The 21790-nt window shown below is 40.7% G+C and overlaps 1 protein-coding gene across 3 annotated transcripts in view; it reads left to right on the top strand.

The window, feature by feature from the left end:
- ebf1a (EBF transcription factor 1a) overlaps positions 1–21790 on the top strand; it is a 107617-nt gene that overhangs the window by 14188 nt on the left and 71639 nt on the right. For all 3 annotated transcript variants that reach the window (XM_056769502.1, XM_056769501.1, XM_056769500.1), the window contains exon 6: positions 453–521. In XM_056769502.1, coding sequence (XP_056625480.1) covers positions 453–521 — 69 coding nt within the window. The remainder of the gene's footprint in view (positions 1–452; positions 522–21790) is intronic.

Here is a 21790-nt window from a genome sequence, read left to right as displayed (position 1 = left end):
AGATTTCAAATTGAGCTCAAACATTTCTCATCAAATTCTGCCAAGACCATACATTCAGAGCCATGCTATTCCCAAAACCATTCATCAGATTCATCCTTTGTTAAAACTAATCGGCCTTTATGTGCCCTCTCTCCTCCTGTATCTTTTCCTCTCTTAAATACCCGGTTATCAGCTGTACCTCTAATCTTTCAGTAACGTCCCTGATCCGGGCAGTCTGTTAGCTGTAATTACTGAAACACGGCCTGAGAGGCAGCATATTGTTCACTGTGTGTACAGCAGGAGTGAATGTCTGCCTTCGAGGAGTGAAAGAAAGATTGTTTTATAATTGCTACACCTCTCCTCTCCACAGTTTGAGGCGAGCGCTGACATATGTGCAGTAACGCCCAGGTTAACCACTCTCTTCTTTTTCTCTTCCTCCTCACCATCATTCCTGCCTCCTCCACCTCCATTAGCCGCTGCTGTGACAAGAAGAGTTGTGGCAACCGTAACGAGACGCCCTCTGACCCGGTCATCATTGACAGGTAAGAGCTAGATTTTGTTTGTTTGTAGAGTTCCTACATGTGTATTTGCACATCCTATGAACAGTTTGTCTGATGAGGCACATCGAAATCCACTAGAAGTGTTAAAAGTGGTGTGATGTGTTACGTTAGGCATGAAGCGTTCCTAAGATTTGACCATGTATCTTCACAACTGGAAAATCTTACATTACAATTACATTTGCTACTTTGGTGCTGGATCATATTGGGCGAAAAATTTGCTACATTGAATTAAAACAGTTAAGTTCTTATGTAGTCTTGCTGTTATTTGTCACATTTCATGTGTTGTCTGCCTTGACCTCGATCCACAAAAGCTGTGAAGTTATAAAAGGACAATGATTATATAAGTTTATATAAGTTATAAAAAGACTAAGTAAACTTTTAGCATCACTGAGTGAGGTGATAATGCACTTGAATCATCACATTTAAACACATCTATACCACAAGTGTTGCTTAACAGCATCTGAACTAAGGCTCTTAAGATGTTTTCAGGCCTCACGTTCTATTGCTCATAAAAAAATTGCAAATCAAAGAATTCACTATTAATGGCCCAAACAACTTGCAAGCTAGAATACGAAATCCGATAAAGTTATTGTTTGGTTGTAGTGAAAGGTTGTTTTGAGGCTCTACCAGGGTATTTGAGTACAGAAATATGTATTTATACATAATTAGCAGTGATACGTGTAAAACTAATGGGGACGTTATGTGCGGTGAAGCATGTCTCCTACCCTCTTTGTTTAAAAGATCATACAACCATGTCAACACTATGACGGGACGTGAGGCAATTTTATTTCTGACTTCCTCCTATCAGTTTATCCTCCAATGATAACACTCAGTGTTCACACCGCTCTGGAAAGCATTTCTGGACATTATTGTGTTAATAAGTGTTGATAATTTGTGTTTAAGGTGCGCTGTCGCCTGCTTGTTTGTGTTAATAAGTCAGTGACCTGTGCTGACGAACACAGCTGTAGGTCTGCCACAGCTTTGCGGGCCGATAGTGTTAAGTGTGTGTGTTTCAGAACGAAAGAGGCTTCTACCTGGCTGCTGTGTCTGTGTGGCTCGCCCATTTCTGCTCCACTGGGCTAGAACGCTTCACAGCTCTCAAAGACAGCTGCAGCCCCACTATGCCACGTGGCCTCACCTCCACCGAACACACGAAAACACACACACACATAAAAACAGTCTGCCCATCACTGGCATATTTTTTGATTGTTTTTCCCCATAAAGATTTTTGCAATCTTTTTTTCAAATCCTCCTGTCGCATCACCACTGTTGCTGTTTGTGGTTGTCAGTTTGGACGGGAACTCGAGTTCCCTAGTGAACGTTGTCGTTCGGGTTGAAGACAGCAGCTGTGCTGTTAGTCAGGGTTTTTAACTTTTTGATTTCAAGTAGTCCATATACAAAATGTGTAAAGGGAGCTATATTTGTATATGATTGAAATTGATTTATTTTTGTTTCTTACTGTTGGAATAGAATGAAGATGATTTTTTGCAGTCTGCTTAATTCTTTTTCATAAATCCCCTAGCTTCATGCAGCCCCCGAGGGTCTGCGGACCCCCATTTGAAAGTCTTTAGATAGCGTGACCATTTTCTCCGGGACACGTCCTGGCCAGGATTTCGGGTGCGTTGTCCGGAGGTCCCATTTGTCCACTGCGCGTCATCGAGGTTCATTATTTCAGGTTTTAGTTCAGAAAGCTACCGTTATATTTCAAGATAAAAATGAACCTACAATGATTATACATCTTAAGAGAAATAAATGTCAATTTTATTTAAAAAAAAATATGTTTATGTGAACCTCGTAGACGTTTGTTGTGGATAAATGCGACCTCTGGAAGACACACCCGAAATCCCGGCCAGGACGTGTCCAAGAAAAATGGCATGTATGGTCACCGTGCTTTAGATCAAACACCTTTATAGCTAACAGTCCTATTTGTCACTTGTCTCTCCAAAATAAGAAAATGCATTTTAAGTAGCATGAAGGAAAAGCTAAAAGGAGTTCTCTGAAATTCTACTTTGGACCAATATTTTCTTGGCCGCATTGATATTCTGAAGTTCCCAACAAACATGGCACAAGATGGAACAGAATCAATTACGGCAACCGCAGACGCTGGCGCTCCCAAATTCATCAAAAATATGATTTCAGCGTCTTCCTTCCCTTGAAGTTATTTAGCTGAATAAATAAGAGCTCATTAGCGTGGTCTTGTTTCAAAGGGCTGATTAGCTTTTACAGCAGTAATTAGCAAGGCTAGCGCTAATTTCTCTGGAAGACTAATGAAAGTGATTTCCTAATTAGGTTCCTCTCATAAGACGCCACAACAGGCCACGCGAGCGAATCCAGAGGAATGTCAGGCAAATAAAGGCAACTAACAATGCCTTATTAGATTGTTAAGAGAACAAATCTAACTACCAGCTAGATGAACGCTCTTGGGCTGTTGGCTCGCTGTTTGACTTCTCGAAAGAATTCAGAATCAAATGATCTGTTGAACAGGTTTTGAAAATATTGGGGTAAATTGAATTGCCCTCATGAAATTAAAACTACTCTAGAGTTTTTCTTTGTTGAATGCTTGCTTTTTTAAGAGGGTGTGTATGGTGGATGGCTGTATCTGATCTCATTGCATTTAAAGATGTGTGTGCGTGTCATGATTGACTGCTCATCTTCTCCTTTTATTCCTTTTCTTTTCCCTTCAGAGCTCTGTTAAAGCCTCAGTAAGATTATTTCAAATACTTTAATCTGCTCTTATTGACACGGACACAAAAGGCCACTGACATCTAATAGCAGTCCTTCAGCTCTCCTTTTTCCTGCCGCCTGTTTCATCTTATTCAGATCCTTTAGAAGCGCTCGCTGTCCCAGTTTTATTCTTTCTCTCTATTTCTTTCTCTTATCATTGTGTGTGTGTCAGGAGTAATTGAAGCTCAATAAGCCGTACTGTAATGGGGAAAGGTGTCGTTCTATATGCCTGGGAACATTACAGTTGATGCCTTCATCACCATGGATACTCTTAAACACTGATAGTGATTGCAGAGTGCGGAGAGTTCAGAGTTCCCGTGGTAACCGTGGGAGTTTTGCGGCTTTGAGCATCGACCCCTCTGGAAGGCTTTGTTTGTGATGTAATTTTCAACATCTGGATATCCACTTCATGAAGGAATAACACTGAAAAGGATTGAAAATTGGGTTGACATGCCCTTTTTCCGAATGTTTAATGGAGGTCTTTGGCTCCACATCATACTTTTGGCCAGATTTGACCTTCTGCTCTGATAGAAGTAGAACAGGAAGTTATGCGTTTCACAGGGTGCTTTCATACACCCATTTCTGCAGATGTTTTGTTACTGGGCATTATAGCACAATTATTATTTCACATTTGCAGTTACCTTTTTTTATAAAGGTGTGTTACCCGAAAACTCTGTCTTCGTTTACTCAACCTCCTGTCCTTTTAAATTGAAGATTATATTGACCAATGACGGTAAACGAACAGCGATGGTTGCAAGTCCATTGTTTTTGTGTCCATACACACCGTTGTTCAGTTACCAACATGTGTTCGAAGGAAGAAAGAAAGAAAGTCATGCACTTTGGAAATGAAAAAAGTGTGAGTAAATGATGACAATTGTCATATTTGGGTTTGATCCACCCCTTTAAAATGTTGTGTATTCAATGTATGCTATTCATGTTTATGTGAGCTCCTTGGAAGTCAAACCCACCTCAAAGTCCCATGTATCCGATTGTGTAAAGCGTGTAAAGCGAAGTCACAAAATTTGTTTCCTTAGAGAAAGATGATCATGCTGATCTAGAGTTTCAAAAGAGATATCAACAGTGTAACACACTGCTCAGATTTGTCATGTTATCAAAGGTCTGTTAACATCAATAAGTATATCTCTATGTTCTTCTTGTGTATCGACATGTATCTAGTTTAAGGAGCAACATTTAAGAGAAAGTTGATACTTGAAAACAAAACATAACCGAGAACCTCATTAGGTCTCCCGTGTTGAGAAAGCGCAGCATTTGAGCAATTAAACTTTTCTCCGAGTTGTGAGAAAACGAGAGGCAACGCTGTATTTCTGCAGTATGTTTGAATTAGTGGATTAGAGGGCTCTATTTCACAAAAGCTGTTCTCTGAATCGGTGGCTGGAGAATGATCTTAACAGGCTGGGGTTCCCATTGTTAACATAATCCTGTCCAGTCTGTAGCCCTATTGTGTGGCAATTAAAGACTGAGAGACTGTGGAGAGCCCAGTGTGCGCCTGTGTGTGTGTGTGTGTGTGTGTGTGTGTGCGATTAAAACACAGTAATATAATGAACAAGAGCATTTGTGATAAACGTTTAAATATTTTTTTTCTGTCAGCTGGCGAGTTCTTTACTTTAAATGAGATGAGGAAAGTGTTTGTGTCTAGAATCAAAAAATGTCTGTGTGTGTTGTGTGCGTGATTCTCCAGGCTGGGCTGTCACAGCTGTTGAAAGGTGATGTGCTTCAGTGCAGTGAAAATGTCTTCTGGAGTGTGTTCGTGTGTGTGCATGAGTGTTTGTGAGTCAGTATGTGTATAGATGTATATGTGTGGCCTACTTAAGCCCAAACGGTGCAGGAATAATAAAAGGCCAAGATCTGCTGTTCCGAGTTAATACAGGGTTAAAGATATGCAGCTCACTGTCAACAATCCTATCATCCGCCTGGATGGCTCCCAAAGAAGAGCATGCACTCCTCTCCATTCGCCCGTGCCTGTGTGTGTGTGGTCTTGTGTATGTGTTCTTTCCTTCCCTTTCCAACTTTATTTCTTTATTATTCTTTATTTTCCTATATTTATACAGACCCGCCATTTTTCTTGCCTTACACACACCTAGAATCTACACAAACCTGGTTACATAAAAGTTATAAACCCCACAGCAAATCTCTCTGATGTCCTCCATACTCTCCTGGTTGTCAAGCATGTTGTTTATACACCGTGGATGAGGTTGTAGTCCCTGGGAAGGCTGATCGTCGCTTCAGGGTAGTGCTGGAAAGCCTGGCAGAGAATTCTGTTCTCTGCTCTTATAGATAAGAGGCACAGATCAGCCAGATCACTGATCCACTTCACACACTTTAGACAGCGATCTGACCCACAGAACGACTCATTAACCACTCAATGCTGTCTCAGAAGATGTACACCATATGAGAAAGGCAGAGAGGACAGATTCTCCAATCAAATCGTAACTTTCTTATTTTCACGTTGCTGGTGACACAGGAGCAAATGTTCGTTCAAGCATCTGTGGGTAAGAAGGCGTGTGCGATTGTGTGCGTTTATTAGGAGGGTATTGTTGATGTATGCCATTTCCTTGCGAGTGTGTGTGTGTTGATTGAGGAATGTCAGAGAGGAAGTGCTCCTCCCGGGGAAGGTGATGTCATCGCAGATTCAGGCTGGCTTCCTGTCAGTTCTGCAGCAACAGCCTCTCTCTCTTCTCTCTTTATCTCCTCGCCCAATCACTTGTTATTGTTTTCTTAAAGAGATTTTTATTATTTATTATCATTATTTATCGTATTTATTACCATCAATTTTTAATTCTGTTGTTCTTCATACAGTAAAATTAAACTGTTGCCACAGGCTTGTATTAGAGTCTTTACTATAGTCTTAACATTGTTCTCATTCATCTCATTTCTGCCATTTACTTGAAATATTTAAGTAAAACCAAAAGCATGTCAATTCTGCAGAAAATAGGTATAGTAGTCATTATGGTGTGGAACAACATATGGCTTAAAAATGATGAAATTCACTTTTGTGGGAACTTAAATTTGTCACTGTCGAAGACTGCCCGGAGCAGCCTCTGATTCCCTTGGTAGGAGCATGCTGGGAAAACATCCCCTCTTTGCCTCTTTCCACTGGATGCTCTCACGCAGGGACACTGAGGGACTCCACTAATCCTATTAGTTCTTGTCAACACACACACACACACACACACACACAGACACGAACAAGTGATCACCCCAAATCCATAAGCTTACATTTTTCAGAATTACGTGTACAATGAATCCCTGAATGCGTGGTGGCTCATCCAACACGCTCAAGCTTCCTGAATGCATATACTGCAATGAGTTAGTTACCTACAAATTCAACGTTGGTTGATCTAGTCCATATGGTGAGGCCAATCCAGATTCATAGATCTATATATAGCATTGTGTTCCGCTCGGTGGGTGTATATGTATTTGCGCACAGAGGGAACCCCCTCGTCTGAAGTCCATTGTTGTGGTTTGTTGTGTTTGGGATGCACTTCCTGTGGTGAGAGGTCAGCAGCGCGCAGCCTCGGCTGCCTGCTGAATAATTCATGCCATTGACTTTGTGTCAGCTTTCACAGGCGTGCCCAGGGATGTTTTATTCATTTATCTCATTTAGGGGCCCTGCCTGCACCTGTTCCACCATTAAGCACCCTGCTCATTTGCATTAGATGCTAATTTAGTTTACTGGCAGGCCTGGGTTTCTCTACTTTCATTATATTTTTGGAAACAAATACTGCATTTTAGATGCTACGTAGATTTAAACGTGCACCACCAAAACGCACGCAGGTTGGTGTTACAAAGTGTGAAAGAGAGATTTTGCAACCGTTGAGCATTTTATTGTTTAGTGATTATAGTTTATTGTTAAAAAGTTCCGCTATTACTGAAACATATAACATTGGAAGTGTGTGTGCTTAAAAGGTGTCAATAGGGAACAAACATGCCCTGGGGCAAGTCAAGCACAGATGTGTCTCTTTTTACCCTTTCTCATAGCCCTGTTCTCTTACTTTGCATGAAGATCACCCACACTGTCATTTCTCCTGTCACCCGTTGGTCTCTCTCTTTCTCATTTTAGCCTGTTCATTTCTTCACACTTTTGTCAATACCTTGCTACACGTTTTCATTCAGCGAAGGTAACAGTTACCTCATCACTTGTTCGGAAGCCCCTCCCGCACTGCTTGCGTGAGAGGATACGTTTAATCCCCTCCCAGCAAATGCTCAAAACTCAATGGACAACTTTGTACGCCTGTTTAAATCGGTGTTTGCTTGCACATATGTGAGTGCGTATCATTAGTGTCACGCTGAATACCAAGCCTTTACAGAGACGGACACGGCTCAAATATATGTTTACCACTGAACGTGCTGTTCTGCTGTTGGACCGGAGAGCGCGAGTCTGTGTGTGCCTCAGATTGCGGCCACCTGGAAATGAATACCGTTACTCTTGTTTGTACTGTCTGAGACTGGCTACATTATGCTTCATGTCTGCTACTCTAATTACTAAACTCTACATGAGGTCTGACCAACACAAATGTATATCTGAACTGTGTGCTACGTTCCATGAATTTAATCTGGATTGGAAGCCATTAAAGGAAGAAAGAAGTCTCTCCTAGTTTACCTTAATGTCTTTCCAATCATGTATTACTTCATTTTTTATGAAACACAATGGAAGATGTTAGACAGAATTTTCTGGTGGCTTTTCCTATGCATTAACTGTGAATGGGATTATGATTTGTGCACTTCAATCCTGAAGTTTAGTGTGAAAAACAAACCAAAATGAAGTTTCCAAAATTTAAGTTATTCTGTAGAAAAGTGTTACCACATTCATCTTATTTTGATTTTTTATGAGCTATTTCCTTAATATTATAAATTTTCATTTGTTAAGAATTATTAGCTAACATGAATTAACAATGAACAATACTTCTACAGCATTTATTAATAATCATAGTTCATGTTAATTTCAGTATTTATTAAAACATTATTAAAATCATACGTTAAGATTAGTTTAGGCACCATGAACTAACATTAATAATGTAGTGACATTACTAATATTAAAGAGGATTAATACATGCAGATAAGATATATTTCTTATTGGTAGTTCATGTTAGTTAATGCATTTACTAATACTAACAAAATACAACCTTATTGTTAAGTGTTACAGCTCTGTTTTTGCTAACCGTGGGGCAATATACTAAAAAAAACCTTAATGAGGGAAATGAAGGAGTTTGTCAGTGTGTCACTGTGACTGCAGTAGCTGTATTGGGTCAGTAAGGTTGCTGAGGGGTCTATCATTAATACTAATCATTATCTTTCCCCATCAATACACCTTAAATCAGCGTTTCCATTGTGAGTCTATACAAACACAAGCGCAGAGACAAGTAGTGGAGCTGTTGCTGTTTCTGGAAGCACACAGTCAATACTCAACAATTTGATTGACGTACTGTATATTTGGGCCTTAGGGCAGAGGATTGTGGGTAGTGTAGTGCACAGCGGATGTGTGTTGTAGGCCAGCAGAGTTGCTGAGTAGCAGATGATTATGCAGCCTAAGGTGTTGATGGCTTCACTGAACTGGCCTGGAGCTTCCTCCCTGTTGTTTTCCTGATGTTTCTTTCTTTCTCTCTCTCTTTCCTCCTCTTCTTTTTTTCTTGGGGCCAGGCAATCTGCCTCAGGGGACTGAAGGTAACAGTGATTGACAGCCAGATGCAGGCAGAGGTCGAAGCTGCTTTAAAACGTCAATGGACTTTCATCTTGTAGCGGACACCAGCTCTCTTTATACACACACAATCGCTCTATTTCACTCTCTTTATGCACCCAGACACGCACACACACACAGTCTTTGCAAATGCGGTATTAACACTACATTTAGTTTAATACAGTTCGCGCTGAATTAGGGACGTACAGCAGTCCAAATGCATCGGATAAAATGCGATTTGCGAGAATCTTTCCCTCAAATTGACTGTGCGCTCTAACTGGCAAAAAGAAAGAATGCCTGATATTTTTACTTAGTCAGACACGTGTTTTCGCCTTTGAATGTAAGAAACATTACCAATGAATTACATTGCTTTGCTTTTTTATATATCACCAAATAACTGCACTATGATGATTTACATGTTCACCCAACTTTATTTTAGATTACACCCGCAGACATTTTTTTATGAACAAATCCTTAAATACAATTCACTTTTTGTACTGTAGTTGTTGAGTTTTAATATTTACATTTACATTTAGTCATTTGGCAGACGCTTTTATCCAAAGCGACTTACAGTGCACTTATTACAGGGACAATCCCCCTGGAGCAACATAGAGTAAAGTGTCTTGCTCAAGGACACACTGGTGGTGGCTGCTGGGATCGAACCAACAACCTTTGATTTATAATAATATTGATAATAATCATTGTTTCATTTTGGTTTGCCAAATATAGCATCATCTCGTTTTGAAACCACAATTGTGGGTTTGAAAAGAAAGCTCACGCAACCACACACACACACACACACACACACCCACACATCTGTCCAGCAGGAGCTAGTGGAGGCGTCTCTCATTTCTCATCCGTTTCATCCTCCACACGTAATCAGATTTCAGTGTTTTAGTGTTTGGTGAGGAAAGGGGACCACTGGCTCTCAGACAGACATGCATCAGCCTCGCTGTCTCTGAGGCTGTCTGCGCCATCCCGGACACTGTTGGCTTCATCTAGTGCTGCTGAATTACAAATGTATGTCTTACCTGCTGACCTACACGTTTTGATAGCAGCGCAATGCTCTCAGTATGCAAGTGATGTACTACAAGAGATGTGATGCACATTTGTATTATTAATGTGCATGTAGAAATAAAAATGCAAATCTTGTTCAATTTAATAGCTGAATGCTTTCCGGTCGCCTTTAAGTCCTTGTGAAATGATGTCAGGGTCCACTTTTGCTCACGCAAGTCTTCATGTTATCATTCAGCATTCACACACACACACACACACACACACACACACACACACACATACACATTCAGAAAGACACAATTGCAAGCGAGAGAGCGGTGGCCCCTGGCAGGGTAAATGGATGGATCAGGTTACAGCTCAGAGAGTACTGGATGAGAGAGAGAGAGAGAGAGAGAGAGAGTTGTAAAGAATATTCTGAATCACAAAAGGGTCAGAGGATGAAAAATAGATGTACATGTTAGTTTTGATCCGGGTGAATTCAGAGCTGGTTTCTCACCTTCACTGAGAGCTCACCCGACCTCATGTCTGCAGTACAGAGTCTGTGGCATACTTTTTTTGTTAAATCCTTAATAGTATCTCTTTATCTATTACAAAACCTTTTTGTATTGTAAGCTGTGTGTGTAGGCTACAACAAAAACTCACTTTATCTTTAGCCAATTGAATGTCCCATGTCCGTTTCTCACATTTCTTCATTCATAAAGACAAATCTGACTTCCTATCTCAGCTCATGTTTCTATCTCCTTTTTGTTCTTATATGTCTATAAAGATTGCGAAAGCCACACTGACCCAAATGAATTATGTTCCTGTTCTCTAGAGGCTGTCCATCAGCTATTTAGGGCATTCTGCACAGGACATTTTTAAACCTAAGAAAAACTAGCAGCGAGAGAGACTCAGTGAAAGGGAGGGAAAACATGGCCCCTTTCAGCTGGTTGGTCCAAATTAGGATGCCTCCACCTCATGTGAAAACACATAATGGCTAGATTTACACACAGGTCATTTTGAGGCCTCAGAGACAGAAATTTTGTGCAGAAATAAGCACTGCAGCACTGCTGTCAGTCACCGTCTTTTAAGAATTATAGGGAGAGTTGTTTTGTTTAGGATGGTTGTGTCTGTGCATTTGATACTTCCCAGCGTGCACTGCACAGGAAGGGGACTACAGCCTCCCACTGTGGTCTGCATTGTTGTTCTAACACTCCCCTCCACCCTGCACCATCCACCGAGCCCAAAAACAACAAACATGTCCGGTACACGGCAATCTGCACACATATCATGCTACTGTCAGGACAGAGTGTTCACATTCATTAATTGTTGTATACATTAAGCTCGTATGGGATTCCTTTTAATCCATCTTCAAAAGACTAATATTCTCTCTCTTTCTCTAATAACCTTCATCTAGACTCACTACAACTTGCAGATATTCTTACATGTTCTAACCAGCACTCCATGAAAAAGTGGCATGTGTGGTAGCTCCATCCATAGCAAAAAAGAAAGAAAAGCATTGAACTTTTAATGGATACTAAGTATCAAAATTTTTGTCATACGGTATTTGCTTTTAGTTTCTATACAAAAATGAGTACTTTATTAGGGTACCATAGAATAAACAGTTAGAATGATCAAGATTGGATGAACGATCCCTGTTTGGACAATAAGGCTTTGTGTTCGGATGCCATAAGCTCCTTTTCCACATTGTCATTCACTTTGACATCTGTATTGAAAACTGCAGAACAGCCGGCCTGTGTACCACACAATTATCTCATTCTTCTCCTCTGACAGGTTGAGTTTTATCTCCCGAGCAGATTACACGCTCAGTGTTTACAGTGAGTGAGTGCGAGCAATCGGAGATAAAAACAGATAAATAAATGCATGAAGTTCAGCGGTAGGGAGTAATCCTGAAGTGCAACACCACGGCACTTCTGCTTACATAACTTCCTGTATCTCCCGTCCTGATTACTGCTCTGTTTGTATTTGTTTGTCGAATGACAGACATTCTCTGCACCACCCCTCTCTTTGTATTTCTCTCATCCTGCATTTTTTTCTGTCCATGAGGCGAAATGGAATGATGCAATTTTCTAATTCAGTCAAATAAAGCTCTCCTTTTGTCAGCTGTCAGACGCGGGGCTTACCGGGGTCAGAGGTCGCGGCGCTGCTCTTAGAAGAGCGCTCATCGATTACCCGTCAAGCCGCCGCTGCCTCGTCTGTTCAGAGTGGGAGAGATGGAGAGATGCTGAGGTCCATTTCCATAATTGCTCGCCGCCTTAAGTGCTGGTACCTTTAGAACAGGGATGCTGGGGAAAAACAGATGCAGAAATTATATGGCAAAGAAAGTTATTGAATATTGGTGTATGCAAAAACTGGGCTGTATTGATTTGTAATTGAGCAGGAATAATTCTTTCCGGCATTAAAGCTTCAGCCTTGTGGTTGGCCCCTCTTTTTAATAGGGCTTTAGCTTGGGAGGTGGGAGTTAATATCTGAAATGTGGTCTGATTCTGTTCCAGGATTTAGCAACGATGTAAAGACTGTAAATTAATTGATATCTACAATTCAGATATTGTCATATGTTATTACCGATTTATTAAAAAGCGGAATGATGGGTGTTGTTCATATTAGAAAACCATATACAGTGTGTAGGATGTCCTTGAGGGCATTATTTTTAGACCTTAATAGTCATACATTTGTTTTAAGAAGTTAAGGGAAATGTTTAAATGAAAAATTGTATAATAAAGATCTGTGATGGATGAAGACCAGGTTGTAACAGTATTGTGTACTCGCTCAAGCACAACATGGTTGCGATCTCATCTGTTTTGAGTCCAGTCAGGAAGAGAGGTCAGAGGTGAGCAGCGTGTTCTGAAAGGTATATGCTGAGAGAGAGAGGTGTGATGCAGGAGGGATACGGGGTGGTCCTGCCACAACATGGCTTCTTCCTTCCGTGCGAAGACCACTCCACAGCACTGAACCACAGCATTTCCTCTTCCAGCGCGGTTTCTATCATTAGAATGTGCAATAACACACTAAATTGACTGATGACGGTCAGCTCCTTAAGCCGTAAAGGGCCTCTGATAGCTGTGGACATGGCTTTTATCGACCCCGCACTTGTGCGTATTAATAAGGTCTGCTGCTCACATTCACTCCTCTCAGATCTTCTTATCTGCATTTCCTCCCTCATGACAGATGAGTGTGTCTGGGGCGCAGTATGGTCAGACAATGGCTGTATGTGTGTGTGTGTGTGTGTGTGTAATGAGAAGTCCAGACCAGCAGTGCTCTGATTGCTGCTGATTTAAGGCTGTGCTCCGTGCTGTTAATGGTCTCACACAGCGAGAGAGAGGTGGCTCCAGGGGCAGGGGCATTTTTAACGGCCTGTGGCTGCTCATTACCGGGACTCCCTGATCACCCGAATTCCCTCTCTTAGAAATCACATACCATTTAAAGCATAAAGTTCACCCAAAAACTGAAAATCGTGTCATTGTTTACTCACCCTTGTGTCTTTCACAAACATTACTTTTTTCAAGCATTGACTTCACATTTCTGTGGTACTTTTGCGCTCAGTTTCTCATTTATATTGTGTAAAAGAGCAGCGAGTACAATTGGGCAATTCCAAACTTTTCGAACAATTCCAAGACTTTAACAAATTATTGCATTAAATTATATAAACATATATTATATGCATGGCCTGATATTTGGACTCTAGCATTAGGTGTTTAGTCAAATATAAGCAGATGATTCAATATTTTTGTAATGTATGCATCCTCTGAGAATTTATGTTATAAGCTTTGGCTCAAAATTTCACATCCATAACGCTGGAGTTGCATTTTTCCAACCTTTTGCATAATTTTTATATTTCATTGAAAAGAAAAGTCAAACAGGATTCAAAATATTTTTGTGGGAACTTGACGCTGTCAAATTTTGGGATGAAAACAACTAGATGCTAGATTTACATTGTACCATTTTTACTATAAAGAGAGCTGAAATGAGCCTCAGCGCGTGTTGTTTTATTGAAGCTCTCGTTCCCTGACCTCTACATTACTACATCATCAAATTACAAATTCCATTACAATGAAATGTTTACAGCGTCTCTGCCGCCCCTGCTACACGCATCTCCCCGTGACCCATCTGCGTGTCCACGCTTATGCGAGGAGATGACTATTTGCCGAGCACAGAGCCGTGCATGTGTATGAATACAGAGATTACACTTGAAATAGCAGATGAATCTTTGGTGAAACCAGACCAAAAGGCAGAGCGAAATACCTGTCACACCGTCACTGCATCCCAGGTACATTTGCACGGCCATTAAAGTGAATCTATGTACATATGGGACAAATCTACTGCCAGATCGAACCACCGTTATAATCACCGTGAGGTATAAAAGTAGTGAAAAAACAATAGGCTCTCACTTATTTTTGTGCACAGTGTCTTAAAGGGAAAGTGTGGCATTTAAGAACTGCAAAAAATATATTTTCTAAGCAGGTTCAGAGGTTTGTTGTGGCCTGAAGATAACATGTCGGACGAACAAACAAAGCAAATTTTTATAGCACCATGGATCCACAATGTATACAGTCTTTAGGAATTCCAGATAACTCAATGTCTTACAAATTTTCCTTGAATTTTAACAATAACACACCTTGAGCATGCAATGCAGGTTCATGTAATGTTAAGTCCAGATCAAAGTCTTAAACTGCAAGAAAGGAGAAAATGCATAACTATTATAGTTGTTTATTTTGATTTTGAATCAGAACAATCGTTTTTTGATTACAGCCCTAGATTTGATCCATTTGCTGTGGGATTCTGTCTCTTTTGTTGTAGCTGAATTGTAAATGAGAGCTTGTAAATTAGCTGCCTTTTTTCCTCTTTAATGCATCATAATTTAGGTGTCTGTGAATAGTGGGATGCTAATTAGTAAAAATGCTCTAAAAGGACTCAGGATTTATGTGGCCATCACATGGCGTTAGCAGCGCCGCTTCCTGAGGCGAGTGATGGAAAAAAAGCAGAGGAAATGCGGGTGCACGGAGAGCACTGGCTGGGTAAATAAATTCATAAAAGGTCTGTGTGATATATGGTGCCCAGATCCTCCCGAGCAAATTTTTGTGACCTGAATTCACAGGAAGAATACCATAAATTTGATAGTACGAATGCTTTATCGTTCTCTCCCACTTGGTTAGTTTTAGCTTGAATGCAGGAATGAGTCCGAATAAAATAAGCATTGTAGGATAGCGGGAAAGACTTGACTTAATCCCTTGATCTGAAGATTCATTCTGTAAAATACATTCAATTTGTTTTTCAAATGAGGTGTGAAATGGGGCTCTGCCACTCCGTTGGCTCTTTGTTTTGTTCCTACACTTCTGATTTGTTTGGACACACTCAACGAGAAGTCATCTGTTGAGTGCCACGCTCAAGCTGTGTAGGCAGATTAGCCGTGATCTAAACACCCTTTAATTGAGCGGAGAAACAAACTGGGCCGCACCATTGTGGATTTTATAGAGGTGAGCCGCTTTTCTTTTTTCCTCTCCTCTAATTCGTTCCTTCCTTCACTTTCTCTCTTTTCACATTTTAATTGGATTCTCGACTTATACACACAAACAGGTACACGTCTTGCATATAAGGAGTGCTGCCACTATTTGACTAAACATGTAATTCCAGACAAAGTGAATATTGAAAGACACATTTAACATACATGTAAATACTAGAATATTTTATCTGTTTATGTCACACACATAGACCCACCCCCCACGCACACCTCCACCCCTCTCCGGCCTCCATCTGCATGGTCTTCCACCTCAAAAACAACACCAGGCTCATCAACTCTGTCTTCACCCTCAGGAAGCTGGGAGGGAGATCCCCAAAACACAACGATTGAGAGAGATGCCCTGTTGACAGAAAGATGCTTTAGATGCAGAAAATAACCGTGTGTGTGTGTGTGTTTGCAGGAAAGAGAGCTTTGCAAAGCTGTGACCTTTCAACCAGGTTTCACATCTGGCTTAAAACCCCCCGCTTCTGAAATCATCCCCCCTACCAGGGGCAGGAAGCTCATTTTCCCTTGTCCTTCCAAAAACAGGCCAGGCAGACCACCACACAGCATCCTACAAAAACATGCTTACAGTATTGATGGGAAAATAATATAGAAAAAATGCTCAAAAATCACTATTTTGGTGAAAGGAGATGCAAACAAGTCTGTGAGAAATTTACATTTGAGATATATGTAGACTAGCCATATATATAAATATATACATAAATAAGTATTATGCATATCTTCAAAATACTTATGTTTAATAATACAGTGTAAAGACAGAGGGATCAGTGTGTGTGTCTGTGTGTGTCTGTGGAGTGGTGGGTGAGAGTGTTCTGAGTGGACGTTTCTTATGTTGCTCCAGGCAGCAGCTTCAGCTCTGGTTGATGTATGGGCAGGCAGGCTGTTTCCACGGGAACCAATCCATCACGCCAACGCCAGCCGTCAACAGGCCTGCCCCGTGCAGCACTGCCCGACCTCCACTCACTACAGGCACACAGCCAAAAGAGAAAGAGAGAGAGAAGAGCAGATTTCACAATGGCTGTTCTTACCGATTGTGATCTGTAACACACGGTCGGGAGACAAAATGACCTGATTGACATGTCCGCTAAGTTTCAGCACACCTGCAATAGACAGGCAAGAATTACTTAGGGTATTAGAAGTAAACTATGTTTTTATGCAGCTAGGATGTGGCCTCCTCTGCAACAAAAAGGCAATAAAGACTGAGCGTGGGGGTGTCCTGTATATGTGTCTCGGGGCTAAGCGCTACAGATCAGCACCCCGGTACTCGGAGAGAGAGAGGGAGAGAGAGAGACAAGTGTAAGTAGAGGTAGACAAAGAGACATCCAGCAGCCTGTCGTACGCTTCATTACAGCCTAAACGAGTGAGGGGGAAACACCACAGATCTCCCTTCCTCTCCTCATCCATCTCTTCATCTGTTCCACCAGTCACCCATCAGTTTTGACCTCCCTTGTTCTTCTGTAATCTACTAAAACTGGCAGGCTGAGAACAGGGACTGAGTTTACTGTGTAATAGCTCGTATTCATGGTCAAAAAGAAACACAGTGGAAACACAAGCAGAGTGACTTTAGAGTGAAACCATTTCCTTACCCTGGTACCTCCCCATTATTGAGATGCCCGGCTGATGGTAGGGCGTGTGGACTATTGCTGTTGCTTTTTATAATTTTTCCCGGAAAGGACGACAATCGGACCTCACTCGTGGTTTAAGTCCTGACAATAGTAGGAAGACTCGTATTGGATAGTGTTGGAAAAGGATAAGGGGTGTGGACCAAGAGGAGCTATACATGTGCATGTTTGTTAAATACGTGTGATAAAAGCATTTTATGCATGTTTACTGCGGTTCTAACATTAATTTATAAGACATTGAAAGCTGTTCCTCATAAACGCATACCTGTGACTGCATATCATTTGAATTTTATATTAATACAGCTTGCTGCAGGCAACCGTAAACAGCCTGCAGTTCCACTAAATTACTTGGAGAATTGTTCATTGTGATTATTAAAAATTATAATTGTTATTATTGGTATTTTTTCATATTGCTATTGCTGCTTGTATCATGCCTACAGTAAAAGCACACCCTAACCATCATATAAAAACTTTGTAGTGCATTTCTGTGGCTCATTACAGCTTTATTAAACAGATAAACATGACTCTAAATTTACATAGAAAAGTGTAATGTAATAAATTATACAAAAACGTGAAAGAATACGAAATTCTGCTTGTAAGGACCATGATTTTTACATAGTTATTTTAGTTATTTTTATGACCAATTCAATACTATAATGCAAAGTAAGTGGACTTTTTTATAACTACTTAATAGGAATAAAATATAAAAAATAAGGATGATTCTTCTAATGAACAGTCCTGTTTTTAAATCTCATTTACTTTTGTTTAGGCATCAAAAATACCAACTATATAATCCGCATCGTATTTCTCAATCTTCGACATCTCATCTCTACCCCTCTCCTCCAGACAGAACAAGCCATCATTTGAGTGAGACAGTCTATAAGTGTTTGCTGGAGCAGTATTTAAAAGTGTGTCAGAGTGTTGTGTTAATGATGAAGAGAGTGACGGCTCTTTGAGGTGTCTGTCAGGCGTACGTCAGGCTGAGAGGTGTGAAAGCAGGGTGACTGTGCTGTGACAGCAAGCGTCAGAGGCTGTGGCGGCTGCTACCGCCGATGCTTCCTGTAGTCTGATGAGAAACACACAGAGAGAGACCGCAATGATGATGGATAACAGGGCTGAGACCACTGACCTGAGAAACAAGGCAATGCCTTGGGCGTGAGAAACAATGTGGAGCATCGGTGTGTGACAACACACTTGTGGTATGGGTATGCATTGGAAGAGGCTTGAGGGATGTGATGTGATCAAGGAGCCTTTCATTTCTTATTCAACTATTGCAAATATTTCCTTAGTTTATTTCTTATATTTTAGCTCCCAAAAGAATGCTGGAATTCAATTTGCTCAACAAATTTTACTGTACTTCGTTTCCAACATAATCAAACCAGAATTTCCAGATTTCTTGCAGGCCTTCTTGGATCTCTTGTTGCACAGATCAAACCAACAACCTTCCGGTTATCAGCCCTGAGCTTAACCACTTTACCATACCGCCAAGAAAAGAGAGGGAAGAAACTAAAAGTAATCTCGAGCTGAGATGTATTACAGATGTACAATATACTCACTGTCATACTGACGTGACATCTGTTTGTACAGGAACAGTAAACATGAGTGTCTGCACCGGCACCAACAGCAGCTTTGTGTTGTCTTACAGAGCATCTCCTGCTCCTTTAATCTGTTTTCTTTATTTACTTGACTTTTGCAAAGACTGAGTTATTATCAGATTTTGACAATCAATCCCGTTCATGTGAGATACAAAAATAGCAGAACAAAGTATAGCTCCGAGCTGAGCGAGCCCAAGTCATTAATGAAAAGAGAAAGCGACGATATGCAAACGGTTACGGTCAACAGCAGTCCATGATCAAAGCGACGATGACAGCATACTCTCAAAAAAACAAATCATTAACAAATCACTTGTAAACATGTCATCTTTCTCATTTTAAAAAACATAACCCGCTTTGATGAGACTGCTGGACTTAATATAAGGACATACAGGCACTAATCTCATCACATTTGCTGTTACAAAAAACAAACAAACTGGGTTTGTTGTTTATTTAACTGACAGGAGTTTGAATGCTTTTGATCCTGGCGGATTGTTTTCAGTGTTCTCAGTTTATTTCTGTCAGACACCACATACAAAAACTTCAATGCGAAGACAGAAAATAAGCAACGGCTAATTCCACAAGACGGCATATTTGTATTCTTTACATGCTAGTAACAATTTAAAAACATAAGTACCTGTAACTTTATAGAGCTAGCTGTAAAATCCCATTGTTCAAGTTGAATAACATCTTAGGGACGCGTTTTTTTTATTCCCTCTCTTCAGATTTTAATTGAGTTCTTGTAAAAATTGAGACTAAAAATTCACCCAAAAATATATTTTTTTGATTTACTTACCGATTTACTTTTTTTGATTTACTTACCTAAACACGAAAGAAGATATTTTGATAAATGTGGCTAACTCAACAATGGTTTCCCCCTTGAATTCTATTTATGGACACCATAACAATGCAAGTCAATGGGTAACACTGTTCTTTGTTTGCCATTCTTCAAAATATCTTCTTTTGTGTTCTGCAGGAAAAAAATCATACAGATTTGAAATGACAAGAGGGTGCATAAATAATGACAGAATTTTCATATTTTAGTTTCAGATCAGTACATTTACTCGATTTGCAGTTGCATTTATCGAAAGCGACTTAGGCAGTGAATTATTATCTTTTTATTCCGCACTACATTTTATTGTTTTACAATAAAGAACACTTCTTTGCATTTGTGCAGTGTATGTGTGTGTGTGTGTGTGTGTGTTTTGCTGGTGATGATGGGTAGAGCTATTTTCCTGCTAAGTCCTGTACAGAAACACATTACAGCCCCACATTTGCTTTCCATTAGCAAAGGCCTGTCAAGCACAAACTCGCAGCAGTTTCCACAATTCCCTTAAAACAACTGGAACGATCACTGCCATGTACAAACAGAGCGCAAACAGACAGCACAGACAACTCTCGATTGCTTCTCCACACCTCTCGCATCTCGGCAGAGTCTTTACCTTGACAACATGTTTACCTAGATATGAGCTTACTGTTCAGATCTCCCCAGGGAGCTCAGAGAGAGAAACAAATATGTGAAGGAGACAAAAAGAGCAACTGATCTCTCTTCATCAGGAACCGCACTTCCTTTTTTATAAATGCAGCTGTCATGATTACGAACAGCTTAAAAATACAGTACAATGCCTTTGTGTTGGAGTTCAGAAAGATGGGGCGGTAATTACTGTAGTGTGTGTTTGTGTTTTGAAGCAGTGTGCTGTGTGGTTGAAAGGTTTCGTGCAGGGGTGTGGGAGGTGACAGGCTGTCAGTCAGCCCCAGAGGAATCGGAGGGATGCTGATGTGATGCTTTACAGGTGGGAAGGAGAAAATAGGAAGTGAGGGAAAGAGGAGTTGAGGGAAAGTTAGGTGTGTTTGCATCAGTGTTTAATGAGAGATCTGGTATGATCCTCCTACGAATCCTCAGTGAGTTTTTAATCAGAGTGGCACCCGTTCACATTCTAATACACATATATCCATACAGGTCCATAGGTTTGCGAATTGTAGTAAAAATGTAGCTTAAATTATTTTATTCGATTTTAAAACCCAGCCTTTAAATGTGGTTTTTATAACACACAAAGTAACTTCTAACGCCAATAGCACACATGCACACACCAACAACGGTTCTCTGAAAAAGAGGTCACATTGTGTGTCAAGGAGGAATGCGTGGCGTGATGCCCCTTATTTATTCTCTCTGTTCACCACATAGTAGTCTGAAAGCAACCCATAATGGTGGCTGTGGGGCCGCATTTTAATGAGCCGTTATATGAGAGGTCTCCATCACAACCAGCTTGTCTTACGCAGGTCGAAGGTCGTGACTCCTAGCACGCCGTGTGTTTACCAGCTTGCAGTGGTGCAGGCTTCTGTGAGGGAATAGGGGGCGGGCAATGAGATTAACACACACTTTCATTGGCTGTGGCTGATTTAAAGCCGCACTGCTATAGATCTTCCTCACACAGTTATTCCATATGGTGACCGTCTAGGGGCAGCAGTTAAGATGCGGTTTGCAAATGGAAAAACGGATTGGAAGTAAAACTTTGAATTTTGCTTACATTTTTGTTTGTATGAGATGTCAAAAAGTACTGAAGTAAAGTCTAATCTATTAGAAATTACTTTCTCTGTCTGAGGCTTTGCATGTCAACCAATAGCCAACAACCTCTTTAACCTCTTTTGTTCCCACAATCAAATTATTCCGTTGGATAAAATCAAGTTCCCCAAGTTTTTTTTTACTGGGAAATACTTAACCTTACAGTAGGAAAATGGGTTGGGAATGCCGTTTTATGTTGACTTTAAATCATTCTCATGCTGACTCCACAGCCCCTGGGTTTAAGCCTGCCTTCTATAAAAGTGCTCCTCACTTATAGTAGCAGAGTCCCAGTTTTACAGCTCTCCTGCTCTGTGCTATATCACCCGCACCCAGCAGGCATTGCTGCGGCTTTACTGAAGCTGTTTGCATACAGCAGCACAGATCAATAGCGAGAAATCAAAATCCTTGCAGCGCTACAGTGTCGTAAAATGGCTTGGGCGTGTGTGCATATGTGTTTACAGGTTTCAGAGGTACCTTGTGATATAAAGTGCCCTTCATGCAAATCCTTCTTTAGTGG

This window comes from Triplophysa dalaica, chromosome 16, assembly GCF_015846415.1.
Source record: "Triplophysa dalaica isolate WHDGS20190420 chromosome 16, ASM1584641v1, whole genome shotgun sequence".
Taxonomy (NCBI): Eukaryota; Metazoa; Chordata; class Actinopteri; order Cypriniformes; family Nemacheilidae; genus Triplophysa; species Triplophysa dalaica.
The sequence above is the reverse complement of the archived record's forward strand: the minus strand, read 5'-3'. Positions and strand labels throughout refer to the sequence as shown.